This window comes from Meriones unguiculatus, chromosome 4 (genome assembly GCF_030254825.1).
Source record: "Meriones unguiculatus strain TT.TT164.6M chromosome 4, Bangor_MerUng_6.1, whole genome shotgun sequence".
In the NCBI taxonomy this organism is placed as follows: Eukaryota; Metazoa; Chordata; class Mammalia; order Rodentia; family Muridae; genus Meriones; species Meriones unguiculatus.
This window is the reverse complement of record NC_083352.1, coordinates 114,880,419-114,901,529: the sequence shown is the minus strand read 5'-3', so window position 1 is coordinate 114,901,529 and position 21,111 is coordinate 114,880,419. Positions and strand designations below refer to the sequence as shown.

Genomic DNA, 21,111 nt, shown 5'->3' with positions numbered 1-21,111 from the left:
TAAAATAAAATGACAAGCCGACAATCTAGAAAGTACCAGGTTTTATTATCTTCTTATAAAAAAAAATCAGTAACAGATGACAGCGTGAGGCAGGGGGCACAGAAAAGGTACAGGCACCAAGGCTGGAAGAGGACCCAGCCAGCTGGGACCCTGCACTGAGGTGGTGATGGGAGCTCACAGGTGCAGGGTATGGCTGAGGGGGTGGTATGATCTGCCCATCCCCCCACACCCCAGACCCTGTAAGTCACAACATCTCTCCTCTATAAGAGGGAGAGTCCCAGATGACAGGACTCATTGGGGCCTTCTTCTCCTCCTCCTCCTGGTCCCCTTTCCTTGCCCCAGGATACAAGCAGAGCTGAATGTTAACCTGCTAAGCCAGCTTAAATCTCTCAGCAATGTACCCAGCGGATGGTGAGCGAGCACTCAAATTGTGGCCGGTACAACTGAGGAATGGATTTCTAACCTCGCAATCTGAAGTGAGCGAATTAATAAAGCCACGCACGCGCACGGCCAATGTATTGGATCGTGCACCTAGAGAGCCTGGAGAGAGCAAACCCAGCAGGCACTCCTCTGCCGGGACCCCAGCAGACGGCAGAATGAGGCTTAAGAGTCCGGTACCCTCAACTATTCCAGAGCTCAATTGAAAGAAGGCACCAGAAAACAGGGCAAGAGAAGGGGGCGACACCCTAGCCACATGAAAATTCAGTCACGCAGCCACCCAGCCAACATGAAACCTGTAATATCATTCTATATCCTAAAAAAATATATTTATCTATTCTTCTAGAACCAAGTAAGGATAATATATTACACGAATACATACACGAATATCCCACTATCCCCTACATTATATTCTGCAATCAGCTAGAACACTGTAGCTACTTCTTGGACAAAGCAACTTCAGAAAGGGCCAAGGTCATAAACAAGAGTGCAGAACATTTCTTAAAAAATGGTGTTGCGGGGGGGGGGCGAGGGAGATACAGTAAAGAAAGGAAGATGGAGAAAAAGCAGCCCTGTCTGAAGCTATAAATAGTAAAAAAAAAAAAAATAAAAGAATTAATAAAAATCTTATCTTCAATTCTTCTCTCATTTGAAAAAACAAACAAAACATAAAAACCACGGAACACAAACTCAGCTGGTGCAATGGAAACGTTCTCGAGAGAACACCTGCACATCCCCACACTCTGAGCCCAAGCACGGACACTTGCATAAAGGAATGAACCATTAAAAAAAAAATTAGTTTTACAAATCTTCTGCAAACACTTTTCAGCATGAGCTTTCAGCACTTCACCCCACCCTCCCCAGATTAAAAAAAAAAAAAAAAAAGGTTTAGTTCCAAAGTTACTAAGCCTAGGATGGCCCAAGGCATATCACAGAGACTCCTTGTAGCATGAGCATGAGTGGACACATCTCAAGACACACAGGGTTCTAGCTCCTTGTGCCCCGACACATGGACAGGAAAAGCATGTGGAAGGCACAGTAACCCCTTTGCCTCGAAAATCAAGGCAGTCATAGGTGAGGCATGTTCAGTACAGGCTGTAAACTGGTCCTATATTCCTACTCTGGAAATTGGGGGGGAGGGGGGTGCAGAGAGGAAAAAAAAAAAAAGACCCAATCCCACACTTGCCTTCAGAAAGGGAAAAATCAGTCCCATTTTTCTGCCAAGGCAACAGAGACCACCCCCTCCCCGGCAATTCAACGTGAGTCAGCACAGTAGATCCTAATCTCTTCTGAGACCAGAAGGTGACGAGACATGCAGATGCCAAGTTGGCATTAACGTGCCCTCCCTCTGCCAACGCCCACCATCCACCATCCTCTGACTCCTCTCCCCGGTCAGTCCAAGCAGCACTCATGGGACGCTTCACGCGTAGAACTCGTTGGTGGGGGCTTTTTTGTAGATGGGTTTCTTGCCCAGGTCGTAACTGCCTTCGTCTTTCTTCTTCATTCTGTACACCAGCAGCAGGATCAGGAAAACGGCGAAGAGGATGCCTACCACGCCGCCCACGATCAGAGCTGGAGAGGAGGAGAGCGAGAGGTGAGGCTGAGTGGCGCGCACCGGGGCCTCAGGGCCCGCGTGCGCTCCCTCCCAGCATCTGTCAGACAATCTCCCTGTGACCACATCCTGTACGCAACCTCATTAGCTTTGACCTTCATGACTTCCCTATGACGGAATGACTGCTAGCTAGTAAGACCGCTCTTTCATCCTTCATCTTCCCTAGTCCAAAGCTCAGGCTCATTCCAAATGTCACGCAGACTCTCCAGCACCAAGTCCGCATTAGGCCGGGAACAAGAGGAATGGCAGGATGCAGCAACCCACGGAGACACTTTCATCCTTACCACCTTTCCCTGTGTGCATAGGTCCACCTACACCCACGCATCCACAGACAAGCCAACACGCAGAAAAATGTCCACACTGTTCTGGGACAAACAATTACCCATTATCGTGGTTTGCGCTCCCACGTCTGAAGACACTGGTTCCCACTGGCTTCTCCTCGAACCTCAAACTCTCCTCACCTACTGATGCCTGATGAGGCAAGTTTCTCCCGTTGTGATATGGGAGAACCTTCCTCGTATTTTCCCCTACAGACTGAAATAAGTGAGTCTACTTAAAGTGCCCTGATGCCATTCGGATGCTCAAGCCTCCTGAGCTGTAAACCTCTATAGACTTCTTGTGTTCCTCACCACCCTGACCTAGGCCTGTGGAACAGTAAGGACTTAGAAAATGGCATTCTCGGTCCAGCTCGGTGAAGAGCACCAGGCTGGGGGGCAGGCAGAGGTAGGCTTTCCTCTGGGGTGAGCATCTGGCTATATCCACCACGCCAGGTGGCCTGAATGACTCATTTCTGCTAGGGGCAGGGACAGAATCCTTCCTGTTGCAGATTCAATCTCCTAATTCGGTCTTACCCAGGCTAAGAAGATTAACTTCCCATCCCTCACACACCACACATATACAGAAACTGGAGCGCAGCAGACAGAAGAACCAAGAGGTTTTTCTACCAAACGAACGAACAACAAAAACACCAAAAAAAAAAAATGCTGCCGAGGTAGCAGAAAAGTGTAGGCACTAACTATCCGGCAGCTACCTCCTTTCCGTCCTCAGCATCCCTCCCTCCATTCCTCCTTCAGACCCTTCACCTATGCTGAGAGACCCTGCAAGGGGAGCAAGGACCAGCCACAGCTTCAGATGCCAACTGAACACCGAGCTCACCATGTGCTGGCTCTTTGACCTGACCAAGCTATTTAGGTTCCAGTTCAGGCTGCTGGGGGGGGAGGGGAGGGGGGTCTGTGAGTGCACTGGGACCACATGAAACACTCTCCTAGGTGCCACTTAAAAGCTACTGAAACGGAGGGTATGTTTTCAGCTGTCATTTCAGCCTCCACTGTCCCTTCCACGGTGAGGTCACAGGAGCTAGAGAAACAGATTCTTTCTAGGAAAGAGCTTACACTGGTGTGACTGTGAAGTAGAAGAGTAAAGGGATGACCTGGCATTAGCTCTTCTCTTGCTGCATGAGCCAGAGCAGGGCACGCAAGTCTCCCCACAAGAAAAAGCCTACTGAACGGAACTAAAACTCCACAAATGTAAATAAAACCTGTAGACAGCACGTCTAAAATTCACCGAGAGTGAAACTCTGCGGTTGAAGGGGGACAGAACAGTTCTTTCCACAAAGCTTCTACTGCTTAATGGTTTCTAAGGGCCTTGCTATGACAGTCACCCAGACTGATAAAGAAAAAGCAGAATGAATGAATGCAGACAGGGGACCAGAGGCGGGGCAGTGCTTCAAAGCCACATCACCAGGTCCACAAGACAAGGAAAGTGTGATCCTGAACAGGTAAAGGATGGAGGGAGATACGACCGTAGCATAAGGGCACAGGGCTATTCATTTAAGCCTCAGCTTCCTCTGTCCCACCTGGCTCTCAGGAGACAGGAAGTGCCTAGCAGGGGCCTGCAGTACCAACACCTCTTCACCAGCCGGTCCACCCAGATTGCCTAACTGCAAAGTTTGAGCCTTCCTGACAACCTGGTGTGGAGACTTGCCCCCCCCCCGCCCCCGCCAGCTGACAGAACAAAAGTGACACCACAACTGATGCCCCCAGCCAAGCTTGACACAGTCCCTCCTAAAGCCTAAAGCAGAGCAGCAGCACCAGGGAATGTCCTCATTTTAGGTTACAGAATTCTGTAACATAAAAACACCCTATAACGATAACAGGAACAGAACAGCTCTTTAGCAATTTACAAAGAAATTTCATATTTCATCTTTCCTGCGCTAACTCAAGGAGGAGGGTAACATCATTCCCATTTTACAGAGGCAGACTGTTCAAGAGCGTCCCTGCCAAGGTCATCCGGCTATCAAGAGATAAGCCGGAGAAAGGGGAGCCAATCTAATTCCCAAGGGGCCTCCAGGCTTTCAAGGGAAATTAACCCTTAAATAATTAACTCCGGACGCCAAACTCGGAAAGAGGAAAGGCAATAAATAATAGCTGGGAAACAATTCCTTTTCTATTTTTTAGAAGCCTTTGATATGCATTTGATTCTTGCTCCCAACCACCCCAAGAAGGGAGATAAAGCCCTTAGATGCCCCAAGGCAAAGGTAGAAGGCTAAAGAAACTCCTGTCTGCTTCCCTCTTCACAGAGACCTGTGAGAAGGAAGGAGCCTTACCTGCCAAGACCTCAGTTCTCTCAAAAATGTTGCCGTCCTGGGCAGTGCTGGACATGGACACTTTGTTGGAAATATCATTCCCCACTTCGGGGGGAACCCTCTTGGGGATGACTTCGTTCTCCTCCAGTTCCTTGGGTTCTGAGGGGACACGGATCCCAGGCTGCGGCTTCTCAGGGATGTGGTTATTTATTGGCACCTGAAAGGGAAAGAAGGGGGAGGAGCACTGAGCACCTCTGAAGAGGAAGCTAGGAGGAAGGGGACACAAGAAGATGAGATTCGGAGACAGCACAAGCCCGGGGTGTGGGGAGCGGCAGCTCTCACACACCCTGGCACGAATATGCTGGAGTAACCACTACAAGTTGGCGTGGCAATGCCCCCTTGCCCTCCAGGAAGGCGTGGGTTGTGCCAGGCATGTTGAGCGTTTAACCTCTAGGATAGCCAAAGTTTACTGACAATCATTTCATCAATAAAAGGAACGGTATGCAGCTGTAAAAACGAGAGGTGTTAGATGGTGCAGGAACACAGGACCCCTTTGAGGGCACAGAAATGCACGTGCAACTTGAAGGCAGTGCTGGCAAACAGCTGCCAATGCACAAGAAAGAGGCTGGGGTTGACAGTCTTCTCCAGGGAGAGTGGCCTCCCCGACCTGCCCATGCCTGTCCCAAAATGAGCTCAGCGCCCCAATACAAAAGTCGTCCTACAGAACGAAATCCTGTTATTTATTCACAGGGCTGTGTTCACCAGCCCTCTCAGTAAGTGTGTCGTGGAAGAGCAAAGGGAGGAGACCAAAGGGGCGTGGAGCAGCACTCACCAAGGGCTGGATCACTTCAGGGAAGGTCCTGGGTTCCTCTGTGTCATCTGCAAGGTTCGAAGAATGGTTGTGTGAACATGAGGCCGTTCAGCTGTGGCTAGTCTAACCGGAGTCCTAACTCCCAAGTCCCCCAGCCTGAAACACGAGACTCCTGGGACGCCAGCTGCAGTAAGTACACCGGTAAGACACAAAGCTGCCGGGTGCTTTTCAGGCTCTGAACCCTCACTACGTCAAGTACGGATCCCTAGGCAACAGCGGTGTGCGGACACTGGTTAAAAAGTACAAGGTCCCTGGACGGAGGGGCACACGTCTGAAATCCCAGAACACCAGAAGTTTAAGACTACTTGACGAGGACCTGAAGACCGGCAAGTACCACACCGGAAGAGCCTGTCTCAAACGCTGAAAGCTGCAGAGGAAGAAGCTCAGTGGTAGAGCACTTGGCACAGGGCCCTGGCTCAATCTCTATCTGAGAGGACTGACCAGCCTTGGGCCAAATTAACTTGAATTTACCTTTGAACAATTACATCTGAACAATCTCTGCAGGGAGCTTGACCTTTGGGAAGGAAGCAGTTAATTGTGATGCTAAATGCAACACAAAATTAAACCACAGGAGACAAAGAGTTTTCTAGCTAGTCTGGGGCAACCCTTAGCAGGCTGTCCTAAAACATAAATGCGCCTCACAGTACTTACTTCTAAAATTTCCAGTGCACGGTAGGTGCTTAGAGTTAGTTCTAACTCGGTTCAGTCCACTACAGGGATTCACAACCCTTCCAACACTTGTTTTAGCAGCTGTCTGATCCAAAGGCCAGAAAGTCAGAGGCCACGACAGACGGCCCTGACACCTGGTCACACCCCAAGAAACCTCCGTCCCCATCTCATCTGAAACAAGGGCTTATTTCCGCTCCCCTGTCCACATCACAGCTCACACACGCACCTCCTACTCCACCCCCTTTTTCTGAGCCAGTACTTTTCCTTTCCAAGGAGGAGGGGCACTCAGGGGTCCTCCCTCAACCCTCCACCAGAGGGAGGAGCCTAGCGGACAGGTTCAGGCTGGTGCCGGCAAACTCAAGAAAACAGTGAATTCAAAGATGTTTACAACTCTCCTCAGAGACCCCGGGGGTGGGAAAAAAAAAATGTTACTTCAGTTTCCCCTTTCGAGGGGGAGGAGGAAGCACCTTGGGAAAATCTCCACTAAAACCCAAGTCTCTTACTGTTGGGGCCCCACTTCCCTGCAGCCCAGGGTCCCCCAGCCTGCCCAAGCACACCCATACCGAAATCTCCGGAGCCCGACAGCTCAAAGTCATCTGACCCCTGCCCGAAGACCCCAGCATCTTCATCATCCGGAAGGGCTCCAGAGAAGTATCTGCCTTCCAGGAGATCCTGGGGGTCTATGACCTCAGTCTCTCGAATCTAGGAAGATTTAAAAAAAAAAAAAAATCATCATCATCATCATCCAAAAGCTCCAAACCCCTCCTTCTGGACATCCTAGAACCAAAGTGAAGCAGGATGAAAGGGCCGGATCAGAAATCTTGGGTCCTGTACCCCACCCTGCTGTGTAACCCTGTGCAAGTCTCTCTCTCTCTCTCTCTCTCTCTCTCTCTCTCTCTCTCTCTCAAACAGGGTTTCTCTGTGTAGCCTTGGCTGTCCTGGAACTCACTCTGTAGACCAGGCTGGCCTCAAACTCACATAGAGATCTACCTGCCTCTGCCTCCTGAAGTACTGGGATTAATGGCTTGTGCCGCCCCCCCCCCCCCCATGCAAGTCTCTCTACCATTCTGGGTTAATAAAAATATCTCAAGTGGTAACAAATAAGTTATTAGTATTTTTAGGTATCATTTACTGAGCCACCTGAAGCATCTCAGGCTGCTTACAATAACTTGTTATTAATTCGTTTTACAACGAAAGACACTGGGCACAAAAGGCTATAAAATCATTCTCTTGGTGGCCCAAGGGACAGGTGGGAGGGAGGACTGCATTCAGGTCCACCTGACTTCGGGCTAGAGGATTCCACGCACACAGGCAGGCCCAGGCCAGGGTCCCACGACGACAGCAGCTGATTTTCAGATGGAAGGGAGTGGCTACCAGCTCCGGGCCTGCCCAGTCAGAGCACGTTCCCCAACTGAGTCAGATTGCACCGAGACAGGCAGGGCAGGCTCACTCACACCCCAAGACAGCCACAGAGCACAGCTCAGACCTGGTGACTCAAAAGGCTCACACTCTCGAGTTCATGGATTTCTCTCTTCCTCTGCCAGCTCCGGGCAGGGCATAAAGACTCTGTAGATTCTTGCTCCTGCAGACCATGTCACTCAGCCCCATCCTGCAGAGAGTTCACTCGGCACCCGGGAAGTCTCTTACGAAGCCCCCTCAAACACCACTTATTCTGGCCCCTCCCTAACGCTGTCTCCTAGCCCAGCTGGGTATAAAGACACCTGGGGCCTAGGGTGCACTGAGGTGCTCACTGCCCCTTCCGCTCCTCTCTGGTCTAAGCGTTGTTCTTGTAAACAACAACCAGGTGCAAAGGTCACTGTTCCTAGCCTCCCCTCCTCCAGTCCCCAGGACTACAGGCCCTGCCTGGAAGCTCAGAATATGAGCTAGGCATTCAGATCCGGGGAGGCCCTGTTCCCTTTCACAGAATTCTTAACGACAATTCAAACCAGAAATAAGGTAGTGACTACCCTAAGGCCACACAAAGAATTAGCCACACAAAACTTAGGGTAGAAAGTGCCCAGGTCTGTTTTTGACGGCTCCAGGATGTTCTTCATCCAACCAAGGCCACACTGACACAGCGGGGGATAGTGAGAAGGTGTGCAGGGGGATAGTGAGAAGGAGTGCCGGTCTACCCTAAAAGATTGAGTGGCAGGGGAGCAGCTTATAGAACAGGCTCTGCTCCTCCTCCACTCTCCCATAGGCTTCGGGTGGGGGAAGGTGGCAGGAGAGAACTGTGCCTTCTATCCACCCCCGTGGCTCAGGAAACTAGATTATGGGGAAGGGAGGTGGAAGGAAATTGGGGAGGCATTGCTCTCTGGGTGGGGGTGGGGGGGAAATCAATGCAGAGTGCTTGGTATGCGTGGGAGTGGGGAGCCAGCAGGGGTTAAGCCCTGCTTAGGGATGACTTCATGACTCCGGAATCAGGAGCTGTGGGGCTGCTGGTACTGGAATTCCAGCCCCCGCGCTGGGCCCGTGCCTGTGGCTTTGGCTTGGCAGCACAGTGAGAGGGCTTTCTCCATGGTTGTACAAGAGCCCTGGACATTAGGCAAGACCCTCCTCCCCCTCCCCCCCACCCTCGCTTACAAATTCCCTAGGGCTCAAAATCCGAAACAGCAAGACCTCCATGGCTTACAGTGTGCCAGGCCTTAACATGCACGCACTTGGGATGACGCAGACCCTTTTGGCAAGGGTGGAAACCAAGGCTCAGAAAGGCAAAATCATTTCTCAAAGGTCACACAAGCAGAAAGTGACCAATGAGGCTAGCAGCCGGGTGTGAGATCACCTGGGCTTCTAGCCACAGACACAGAAGTATGTCTGTGCTTAGAGCTACTGGACTGCCCTAGGCTAGACAGGAACCCTAAGTGGGTGTGTCTAATCCAGCCAGGAGTGGGGGTTAAGGGAAGAAAAACACAAGAGGCAGGAAAGCAGGTATACATACTTTGACTACCAAAGCCTCACAGACTGATCACGGGATGTTAAAGTTCGAACTCCTCAGGACAGAACTGGAGGTCCTTTGCATGGGACTTGGGATTCCAGCTCTGGTCTCTGACCTACCACACCTCACCCCTAGGAAGGAGCCTTGGAATGTAAGTCATACACCTTAGTATGTGAAAGTGTTCCGGGTGTTTCAAAACAACCCAGGAGATTGGAGATAAGCATGTTCACTGGCTGTTAGTTATTATCCCAATCTTCTATCACAGACATAAGGGCCAAGAAAGCTGTAAAGATCTGACTGTGGTAAAGCTGAGGCTGAAGCCCGATGCAGGGGTGCATCCCTGTAATCCTAGCACTCAGGGAGGCAGAGGCAGGCGGTTCTCTGTTAAGTTGGAGGCCAGCCTGTGGGTGGTGGGGAGGGGAACTGAGGCTAAAACCAAGATTTATTCCAAGTCCAGCCCTGTTTGAAACACCTAGCTCCCCTACCCCTTATTTTTGAGACAGGCTCTCTCACTAGGTAGCCTTGATTGGCCTGACACTCCTTACGTAGCCTCAAGAATCTGGCATCTGCCTCTTCCATACTGGGATTAAAGGAGTTTTGACAGGGTGCCCAGCCCCCTACCCGTCATCTTCCAGAGGAAAAGAACAATTAGTCTGAGATCACACTGGAATCCAGGGCACAGCCAGGATCAGCTCCTGGGGTTGGAAAGCTCTCCAAGAGGAGTTCATTCTCCAACAGGTGAAGAGACATGAGAAATTCAGCCTCCCGGAGCTCAGAAGGCACCTCTCTCGGCCCCTCTTTCTGGTTCCTCCTCTGCTCACAATCTCTTAAAACGTGAGAGAAAAGCTCCCAAGCGGGCTGGAGCCATTGAGGACAAGACAGAACCAAGCCCAAAGGGACTGGGAGCAATGGTTTGTTTGTTTGTATGGCTGAGAAGGTATCAACAGCCTCTCCTTCCCCCACTCTCTTTTCAAACAAGCTCCATTCAGTAGTCTGGGGTGGCTTTGGAAAACCAGGCCACCCAGCAGGCTGACCCAGCCCTGACCAGAGGGGGACCCAGCCCTGCTCCTGACTACAGATGTGGTTGATCTGTTCACCTCAGTTCACCCCAACCCTGCCCAGAAACACGCGTCCTCTCCGTGTATACCCTCTGGGTCCTCAGGTCTCACCTTTGTCCCTTTCACAAACACACAGCAGGAAGTTGATGAACAGGGTACAAAGGCTCGTGCTGGCCCTGTACCTGGTGGTAGACACCACACCTGAATCTGTGCTGACAACTAGAGGTTCTGGATTCTTTCTCTAACCATCCAGGATGTAGGCGCACTTTTACTCACGTTAACACCTGCCGGCAGAAGGCACCTGAGGCCACTGAGCCTAACTGAGCCTAACGGTCTTTTTTATGACCTCTGAGACAGATTACTTTGCCAAGGTCAGCCAGGCAGCTAGCAGCATGGCTGGGCTTAACAACCTAGCTCTCTCACTTCCTGCTCCCTTGCCAGAGCCTTGGCTGTCCCCAGCATTCTCAGCAAACACACAGGACATTGCATGAAACTAGAATTAGAAACAACTGATCATATCCCAAAGTCCTGCAATGCCCGTCACCCCAGGAAAAGCATGGAGACTGGGGTGACGGACAGAAATATCCCCTATCTGTCAGGCTCCTCCTCTGCATACGGTCATTTACTCCACTCAACATCGTTATGAAGTGTTCCACCTGGTCTACAGGTGAGTCATTCCTTTGGGTGTCACAGCAAGGAAGGAACAACACCGGGCTCAGACCCAATCTTTCTCCAGGCCTAAACACAGCCAGTCTCCCACCCTTCACCTTCAGCCTAAGCAGAAAGCCCACAGCACACTGGCCAAGCTGGGGCACCCTTCCCTTGCCCAAGAAAAAACAAAGGTAAAAGTGATACTGCTTCCACAAAGGAACAGAAACTTGGCTGGAGCACCAGGGAGGAGTTCAGGGTCAGGGCTTGGTTAACTGTGGGCTAATGACAGCCTCCTAGCTGCCTCCTCCCTAGAGAAGGCAGGGTCAAGGCCACACCTACCATGCTCTGAGGAAGAGACCATAAGGATCATAGTGCGGCAAGCGAGTTGAGGAGCAAGGGAACACGCATGGGCACCAATTGCTCGACTCCCCTTAGTGGCTCTGGAGCTCCACCAACCCCATTTCCTACAGTGGGCAAGAGCCAAACACAAATCATAGTCCTACCATCGGTCTAGGAAAAGTTTATTCTGGCTCAAGAGTCCTCAGTTTCCTCTTTCGTAATCGGGGCTGGTAGGCACCTAGCAGAGTGATGGGAGATCACGGGAAACCTGGCCACCACGTGCACAACCCTAGCCAGCAGGTGACCTGGTGGATGGCAGGTGCTCGATACACAATGGTCATTACCAAACCCCACCCACTTTCCCGCTGGACAGGGGAGATGAACGCACAATGGGCCGACGAGGGAACGTGCAGCAGCTGCAGGGCTGTGGATGGAGGTCCTGGCCATCAGGTGGGTGGTGCTTCTGCAAGCCAGAGAGGGCTATGACATGACAGCCATGCTTCTGCTCCTGCTTGAGACCTGAGGTGCCCAAAGCAAAGGTCAGCTTCTTCAGACTCAGGGATGGGTAGGTAGAAACCCGCCCAACCTAAGTTCTGAGCACATTATCCCAAGCAAAAGGAGACAGAGGAAACCTGTATTTTTCCAGAAGTAACGGAGGGCACTAACTAAAGACATCTGAAGTTCTTCTTGTGACCTAGATCCTCTATTCCTGGCCTGCCTTGGGGGGGTGGGGGGTGGACAATGACAACAACAACGAATCTAAAGGGCAAAAAGAAATCACATATCCATGTTCAGTCTGATGCCCTGGTACCTGAAAGGGTTAAGGAAGGTTTGGGGGGGTGGGGGTGGAGTGGGGGTTCAAATATCGGCTCTGCCCATTTCAAGGTCAAGTTACTCTGAACACAATCACCCAGCAGAGAGCCAGGCCTGGCACAGTCCACAGCCCGCTTTTCACCAAGCCCCAGTGCAGCCCATTCCCACAAGAACTTTACGGTCATGGGGTACCAGTCAGGAATGAGGGGGGACTGGTCAGGAGCCCTCTGGACAAACTTCCAGGGACCAATCCAGTACTCTCCTAACTACCTAGGTGGTCTTGGGTGGTAGATTGCCTTTCTGGGCCTTGGTTTCCCCACCTGTAAAACGTCTCAAAAAGACAAGCCTCCCTCTGTTCGAGGGCCTGGTTACCAAATTGGGCATTGCTCCGATTACCAGTGGAGACAGCTGGGAGGGACTGCCTCCCTCAAGGCCTCAGAGACAGAGGTGCATTGAAGCTTTGGCTTGTAATCTAGGCAGCAGATCCAAAATCCCTGCTGGATCTATCCGCAGCCAGCCAGGAGACTCTTGGGATGCAAACAAGCCTCCTGTGTTCTGAGGGCAGAGTCCAGGGTCTACTCTGCAGCCATGTTGCAACGGTTTCGATCTACCAGAACCTAGCTTATAGGACCCCCCCCGAACCTCCCCCAACACTGGGGAAGCCAGCACTCCAGACCAGGCCAGACTGTCTCAAACATCTCCGAGCTGGGCTTCCCCAGAGGCAAGGAGTGTCCCCACTCTAAGCACCCGGTCCAGCCATTTGCTTTCGGCCCAGAGGTTGGAGCCGTGTGGCCAGTCCCCACAGGTTAGGCCATTACAGCCCGGCTTCACCCAGTCACTGTTTCCATACACACCAGCCTCTCCCTGCCTCCCTTTCCATTACCCTGGGAGTCACCTGATCAGCAGCCTCTCCTCTGCCAGAGAAAACTGGGGCAGCCAACTCCCTATACTAGGAAAACGGGGGAAGGGGCAGGCATAGAGCGAAGGGTGAAGAACCTTCAGTAAGAGGGTAGAACTCAAGGTAGAGCTGGGAAGAAACCAAACACTGCAGGGGAAGAAGCAGAGAAGACAAGTGACAGCTGTAAAAGGTCAAAGGTGGCTGGCTGTGGTGGCCCATGGCTGTAATCTCAGTACTTAGGACATAGAGGCAAGAGGATCAGGAATTTAAAGCCAACCTCACCTACACAGGGAATTCAAAGCCAGGCTAGGCCACATGAGACTCTATAGGGGAAAAAAAAAATCAGTGATCTTCTGACTTCTTGAGCCCTGAGATAAAGGTTCTGAACTCCCAAAAATTACACTAGTCCATTTACACTTCCTGAAGCCAACCTCTGGCCAAGATAGGCGCCCTTGTCTAGTCACTAATAATAAAGTCAACTGAAGCCAACAATTTACAAGTTTGCTAAACAACTATTATGGCCCTCAAGTGACACAGGTGTTTTATAGAGGACACTGGGCCTCTCACATCCACAAAGTGACTTATTAACTCACTGTGTGTGTCCCTGGGTGAGTGGCAGAGCTGGGGCAGAGACCCAGAGATTTTATGCCCTGTATAGTGTACCCACATTTCCAGTTTCCCAGCCTCTGGCAGACACCACAGAGGTCTGCAAGAAACGACCGTGTGCCCAAAGGTCACCAGTGGGTTAATAACAAACCAGCTCCACAAGCTGAGAGTCTTTCTAGGGTTAAATCACACCCCAGTGGCCCACATACATCTTCTTCCCAGTCTCTAGTGCATGATGCAGAAAAAGCGCCTATACAGAGAACGATGCCTTTGCTTGTCCACCAAACCAAATCGCAGAACTACCTGTAGGCACTCAGCTGCCTCGAGACGGCCCCTCCAAAAGGGGAAAGTGGTGCAAGTCTTAGCCTGAACTGTGTCCTGAGATCTGGTACCCTTGTAAACTCCCGGCTCCTTCCCCCCCTCCCTGAAGGCTACCTGGGACACCTGCAGATCCTGTGAGGAGAGGTGGGGCTGCCAGGAACTGGTTCTTGTTTAAATATAAACCCATCTGATAACCTGCAAACAGCCCACTTCGAAGATAAACAAATATAAGATTTGGACTCGATCGGCTCCACCCCTGGGTGCCTCCCTACCTACCTGGCAGCTAAAGGACCAGATGTGGGGGAGGAGAGAGGTCCTAAGCAAGTCAGGAAACGGTCACTGAGGAATGCCTCCGGTTCCACTACTTGGGAGCTATGATTTGAGTCTCATTTGCAAGCTCATCAAGGTCAAGCCTCTCCACACCATCTTTTTTTTTTCTTTAATTTATTATTTGTTTACTTGCTTATTGGTGCTAGAGAATTGAATTCTGAGCCTCAAGGAAACAGGAAGTTAAAAAGCATGCCCAATGTCACACATTATTAATCTTGTAACCCTTCTACAGCCCCAGAAATGTCACAGAAATGCTAGTGCAAATAGTACCGAATAATACTAGCTTGGCTCTATAGATTCAGACCAATTGAAGCCTCAGTGTTTCTTTTGGGGTGGGGGTTGTGTGTGCAGGGCTGTACCAGTGTTGGACCTGCTCTCTACCTCTTTCTGGGGTCAAAGTGTGAATGTTCAAAGGCTGTGGACACTGATGCTGACTCCCAAAGGACAAGATAAAACAAACAGAATAAAACAAACAAGACCCCTCAAACCTTCACACCCATTTCAACATTCCTACCACAGGGCTTTGCATCTTATTAGCCAAGAGACTGATGGGAAGTGGGTGACTCAGGCAGAGGCTGTAGTAACTAACACACAGTGACTCACAGAGCCCAGACCATCCCATTCCCCTACTTTTAAGCATTCGTTTGGAAATCACACCAACTCATCCAGTCCAGGAGGCTGAGAGAACAGCTAGGGGCCAAACCCTTCCAACGGGGAGCCCAGCTCCCCAGCTCCTCATTCAGACCAGACCAGCACTCCAGGTCCTTGGAAAAAGCCTCTTGTTCCTAGGCACTGGGGATGCCAGGAGCTGAATGTCCACCCCACTTCTCTTCTGAGACAAGGACTTGTTTAGAGTCTACCAAAGAAGCCAAGAGAACTCCCCTTCCCCTCCCTACTGGGTTGTGGAGCGGGAAGGACGCTCGGATGGCAACGGTCCAGTCTCATTTTGGAGATAGGACGCTGAGCTCTAGACACGAAGTATTTTTGCTAGTAACGCAGTAGGTCCCAAGGTTATCCAATGTCACCATCATCTAGAATGCAATCTGGAGGACAATCTAAACAGACACCTTGCATTCCCAGTCAGACCTGGTTCCTGATCTTGGCAAAACACCACATTCCTTTGAGCATCAGTTTTCTGTGAAAAGGGAGATAAAAATACCTACCCTGCGGTACCAAACTAGAGACACTAACTTCGGAGCACCTTTAGAACCAAGTTCGGTCTGTGAGTGAATTCATGCAAACACTGCCCATGGGAAAGGCAGGTGTTTCACCAGAAGGAATAGTCTGGCCCATGTGTGGCTGGGTGGGGCTCTCTCTTCCCAGAATTTGGGGGTGTGTTTTCATTTCCTGGAGGGAATGCCTTAGATGTCTTGAGGTCTCCAATAGCTCCTTTTGAATAGTTAGTGCATAAATATTAATCAAGTATCAGAAGCCTGAAGAGGTGGCTCATAAAAGGACCTGGGTTCAATTCCCAACACCCACTTAGCAGCTCACAACTGTCTGTAGCTTCAGTGCCAGAGAAACTGACACCCTCTCCTGGCCTCCTTGGGCACTAACATGCTACACAGACACACATTCAGGCAGAGCATCCATAGTAAAGCCAACATTCAAGTATGTCTGGGGACAACTCTTCTTGAAGCCTCCTAGGTCCATCTTGATTTTGCAGAAGGCCTCTCAAGCCAGAGAGGTCAAAGGGACCCCTTCCCAATAGCATGTAGCTCTCCAAACCACGGCCCAAATATTTTCCCGGATGTGTGGTAACTCTATGGGCTCCCAAGAGGTCCCAAGAGTCCTCACCAGCCACTCATGGGTCCTAGAACCCCCCCTAGGCTTCCGCACCCAGGCTCCACTTCTGTGCTATCAAAGAATTCTCGGGTAGAGTATAAATGTCTTTAGGTTGAAGTACACCTGGTGGATGGGAGATGCTTCCTCAGATCTGCCTGGGATTGGTGCCAAGCCAGTGGGCTGTGCCCCTGGGCAGCAACACCCTGGCCCACATTCCCTCAACCCCCCACCCCTTTCCCAAAACAAGGCTGCCTTTAATGGGCCAGGGTGGGAGTGGCAGGAAGACGGATCAGGGAATGCTCCCAGCTGGACAGGAAGAACAGGTTTAGGATGGCAATCCCGCCAAACAGAGGAGAGAGCAGCTGGGTGTTTAGCTTGAGCTAAACACCTTCCCCAAATCTGTGTTTGGACTAAACCTAAAATTTGGAGAAAGGCCCTCTTAGCGTGAGGGTGACTACTCTGTCAAAAGTTGATGGCCTGCCTGCGTACTCCGTATTAAAAGATGCTATCATTTAATCTCTCAGTATACTTCATCTGGAAAAGAGGACACAGTAACAGAACCACCATGTGCTACTTCGTATGCCTGTGTGCCTAAATTACTCAGTTATCAGAAAGTATTCAATAAATCATAACAGCTGTTGGCCAAACCCTCTCCCCAGGCTTCATTTTTTTTTTCTCTAATTCCAAAAGAGAAAGAGAGAGAAAGAGAAAATGCAGATAGTATCATTCGTTTCTGTGAGTATGATTCGGTCTGATTTTTCCGGCCACAGTCTAAGGCGGAATCCAGGTGCCCCACTTGGAGGCAACATGCCCATGACATTAGCCAGGAAGGAGAGGGGGCTGAGGTCAGGACAAGAGATTGAGACTGAGGCCTCCGGAAGCAGCTGCTTTAGGCTGGCTTCTCCCCCTTGCCAGATCGGGTGACCCAACACCAGGCCGACCAACCGCCCCCAAACCACATCCTTCTGACTGATACAAGGGGCATTTCAATCTACTCCTCCTAAAGCACCTGCAGGCTTAGCAGCCTGCAGGGAGATCCCACGGCATGTGACTGACCACGTGGTGACCTCAGCCACCTCCTAGGTCCTTTTTCCTCACACAGCCCAGCCAGCATTCCTTCAGATGCCTCCCCAAGGGATTCGACTTCAGAATTCTCTTTAGCAGCTCATTTGGAATTACTGCAACAGGAAAGCACCCAGCGTGGGCTCCAGTCTCAGCGACATCTTCCCATGAAGATAGCTTCGCTTTACAGGAAAGTCATTCCCTCCTATTCTGGTTCCTTCCACTCACAATTCCTTGAAGCTTTCCAGCCCCAAATAGCAACAGATGTTTGGGACCCAACAGCAGCCACTGGGCCTAAAAGATAAAAGCAGGCATTTCCAAGCCTGCCTGCCTAACCAACTTCAGTCTGACTCAGCCGGTTATTGGCTGTGTGATCTTCAGCAAGTTACTTAACCTCTCCTGCCGGACGACTAGTTTAAGAACAGTAAACCGTGAGGTGTTTTTTTTTGTTTGTTTTTGTTTTTTGAAGTAAACCTATTTGCTTCCAAGCCATCAGAAATCTATTAGAACAGAAACCAGCATTCAATGGGTTCGGTATTTGAGCTGCGTGTTGCACAGGCTCCCACTCACTTTTCACCTAGAGGCTCTTGAACAGAATCAACTGCCCCTAAGTAAGCCCAGAGAAAAAAAAAAGAGAGAGGCTTTCAAAACATTAATGATTAAACTCCAAGGTCTCATGCCTCCTAAAACTTGGGACTACTGGTACCAATGGTCCAAACTCCTGGGACAGATCACCCTCTTCCCAGAAACTGCCAGGCCCTGCAAACTCCCCCTCTGACTTTGCTTCCTAAACTTTTACTAAGACAGAGCTGAAGGTCGCCCTGGGCCTCGTGAACTGACATAGGGACCCCGAAAAAGAAAGGTTTCTTTAGGTTCCCTGGGACCTGCTCTTCTCCAGCTCCTTCCACCTACTCAGGCGGGTGCCTCAATTTCCCCGTGCGCAGTTTCAACAGAAACCCTTCTCACAAAACACTTGTAACTCAACCTCTAGCCTGGAGCTAAGCGTAAGCTTTCCCTTGAGTCTGCTCTGGAGAAATAAAGTACAAAACTTTCTAGGCAGCCCAAAGCAGAAAGGGTCACCTCTTGATCCGTTCTGCGGATGGGGAAGGTGACATTTGGAAGGAGCTGGCCTTGCCCCTTGCCAGGCCAGTGGCAAGGTTGTGGCCACAACTAAGGCCAGGACACAGTTCTCCTCTGTTCCCCGGCCCAAAAGTTCTTCCACTCCCGAACGCACGCTGCCCACCTCGTCCCCAGGCCATCTCAGACTCAAGACGCTTGCTCTGGACACCCAGAAAGGAGGGGCACTCCGCGCGCAGAGCCTGCGCCGGCATCACAGAGAAGGGGTGAGGGTGTGCGGAGAAGAGCTGACACCAACCTAGTCACGTCCCACCCCGGAGCCCCGCGGCAAGGCTGAGGCCAAGAGCGCAGAGTAACCGGCTAGGGGCGCACGACGCGTGGAGGAGTCCCCGACAGCCTCGCCGCGACCCGGGAGGAAAAGTTTCCCTACAAAGTTGTCCCCGCCTTGGAGTCCAGAGGTGGGGCGCAGCTCGCGGTGCACCCCTCTCCCTCCGGACCCGGGAATTTCGGAGAACAAAGAAGGCACCCACACACACACACTCCCACCCCCGCCTTAAGACATCCTTCTAACGCCTACCGACTCGGCGGGGGCTACGGGGAAACCTCCGAGGAGCAGGAGCAGCAGCGGCGCGAGCAGAGGAGAAGGCGCCATGGTACCAACGGCGCAGACCAGTGGCCCGGAGCAGGCGCGCAGCGCTTCTTATAGGCGGCAGCCCCGCCCCGCCCCCAGTGCCCGCCCGCCCCGCCCGGAATTCCCCCGGGAAAGCTTGGGCCTGCGGGGCGCTGCGCACGACGAGTTGGAAACCCCTGGTGGGACACGCCCACCGCGCGCCCTCGGGCTCTGGCACGAACGCGATCTGTGGCTCCCGGAGCTGCAGCCTGCGAGAGTTAGCAGATCCACCGAGAGGCATTCCAACTCCCACCCCCCCACCCCCCAAACCCTGAGGATCACCGCCTAACCCCACTTTATAGCTGGGGAAACTGAGGCCCAGAAACGGGAAGGGTCTTCTGTTTATACCAGTCTTCAAAACGGGTGCGTTCCCCTCTGAAATCAGGGACGGTGTTCCAAGTAGCTCTTGAATTCGGGTAGTTTTGGTTAGCAACTCTGAACCTACGAGATGGTCCAGGGTTTTCCCGGCCTGCTGTCAGAATTATTCCAGCCCAGGGCGCCAGCGCAAAGGCAGCTGGAAAGACAAAGCCGCGAGCCTGCCCGGGCACTGAACAGTATGATTTATGAACCGAACTGTAGATTTTGTGTAATTCCCACGTGCCAAGAAATAGGCTTGTTCTTTTGACTCGTCATCCTCTCCCCGTTTTAAAAATGGAAAAACGCATCTTAAGCAATGGGCCAGACAAAAACAAAACAAAACAAAAAAAAAAAACAGGAAGACGGACCTCTGTTTTAAGGGATTTTTTTTTTTTCATCTCTCTGGAAACTGGTTTGCAAGTTTATCTCTTTTCTCAAGTCGGCTTCCACAGTGGATCCAAGATCGTTGCTTCTAACATCATCCTAAAGGAGTGAGTGATGGTAAGATTCTTTAGAACTCAAGCACAGGTACTGTTGGAATTAATAATAGATCGAATGACACCTAGCCCACGTGATGGGAAAGGGCTGTCATCCTGGCACTTGAGATACTTAGGCAAGAGGACAGTCGGAGTTTACAGTGTGAGACCCAGGCTTTTTTTTTTTAAAGGCAGGATGGGGCGGGAGGGGGACAATGTAGAACCGTCCGTCGATCAAAGTATCAGTCTTTGACATACAGATACATGGTGCTAAGGGTATAACGTGATTTCGGAATTACTGCATTTTGGCCTGTCTTGGCATATTATGAATTCACATCCTTTTTGAGGTGAAAGTGCCCCCTGCCCCTTCCCCTCTTTGAATTGTCTAAGCTAACCCCTAACTCACGGTGTCCCAACTCAGCACCCCGTCAGTCCCCCCTCCACACACACACACACACTAAATGGGATTACAGGCAGGACATACTATGTCCTGTCCCTTGGCTTCCCTTAGTCTATTCCTTAATTATTTTCCAAGAATGAAAGTCTCTTGTGGCAGAGAGCTTTGAGAGAAAAACAACTTTCAAATACTGACCATGGTTTGTTTTTTTTCCCCCCACAGACTTAATGGTGAACAATTGTTTTCAACTATTTTAATATACTTCCCTAAAAATTGGACACTGAGAAAATAAATGAATCACCCTAGCTAGAATAAGAAATTCTCTCTCGTGACCTGGGTGTGGTGGCACAAGCCTTTATTCCTAGTACGTGAGAGGCAGAGCAGGCAGATATCTGTGAGTTCAAGACCAGCCTGGTCTACCTAGTAAATTCTAGACCAGCCAGGGCTATGTAAAGAGACTGTCTCAAAAAAGAAAAGAAAAAAGAAAGAAAAGGAAAGAGAGAAGGAACCCATTCTCAGTGAGTATGGTTACACAGGAGAGGCAGGCAGATCTCTGAGCTTGAGGACACCTTGGTCTGTATTTCAGGTTCTAGGCCGACCAGAGCTACACAACCAGATCTTGTCTCTAAAATAAATAAATAAACAGAAAAAAAGAAAAGTCATTCTCAACTCAAGCAGACTACAACCTTTGCTTTCTGTGGAACTAAAGGAGTGCCTGATCGAGCTGTCAGGCGAGAACTCATTAGAAGGAAGGCTTGGTGGGAGCTCACCACCACGAGCTCTCGGCTACCCTATTAATGTAACAGCTTTTGAGAGGGAACTTTTCCATACCCACAGCTCACCCAGCAGGAGAAGAAGTGGAAGTTCTAATTGGTGCCTTCTGTGGTGTGATTGCTCCCACCATGGTTGATTTCAACCCGCCAATGAAATTTTACCGAACATGGAATTTGGAAGTGATCTGCCGTGCTTTTATCACATAATAGGTCTTAACGTTTAAAATTTTTATTTTTTTATTTACTTGTTTGTTTTAAGTTTCAAGACAGGATCTGGCTAAATTGGCCCAGGCTAGCCTATTAATCATTACACTCGTACCTCAGCTTCCCAAGTAGCCGGTATTACAGTCCTAGGCCACACCAGGTTGGTATAAACAATCTTAAGAACA

General features: G+C 50.7%; 1 protein-coding gene across 1 annotated transcript; it reads right to left on the bottom strand.

Moving 5' to 3' along the window:
* Nucleotides 1–26: 26 nt before the first annotated feature.
* Nucleotides 27–18,767, bottom strand: Sdc4 (syndecan 4). Its single transcript, XM_021660461.2, has 5 exons — nucleotides 18,627–18,767; nucleotides 6,738–6,876; nucleotides 5,467–5,513; nucleotides 4,656–4,851; nucleotides 27–2,010 (listed from the first exon to the last, which is right to left on the bottom strand). The coding sequence occupies exons 1-5, from the start codon at nucleotides 18,699–18,701 to the stop codon at nucleotides 1,859–1,861; spliced, it is 609 nt and encodes a 202-aa protein (XP_021516136.1). The 5' UTR covers nucleotides 18,702–18,767; the 3' UTR covers nucleotides 27–1,858.
* Between the last annotated feature and the right edge of the window lie 2,344 nt (nucleotides 18,768–21,111).

Coding starts and splice junctions, on each gene's coding strand:
- Sdc4 (XM_021660461.2), bottom strand. CDS start 18,701: ATGGCGCCTTCTCCTCTGCTCGCGCCGCTGCTGCTCCTGCTCCTCGGA. Junction 6,877..18,626: donor CCGTAGCCCCCGCCGAGTCG/GTAGGCGTTAGA, acceptor AAATCTTCCTAG/ATTCGAGAGACTGAGGTCAT. Junction 2,011..4,655: donor GAGAACTGAGGTCTTGGCAG/GTAAGGCTCCTT, acceptor CCTCCTCTCCAG/CTCTGATCGTGGGCGGCGTG.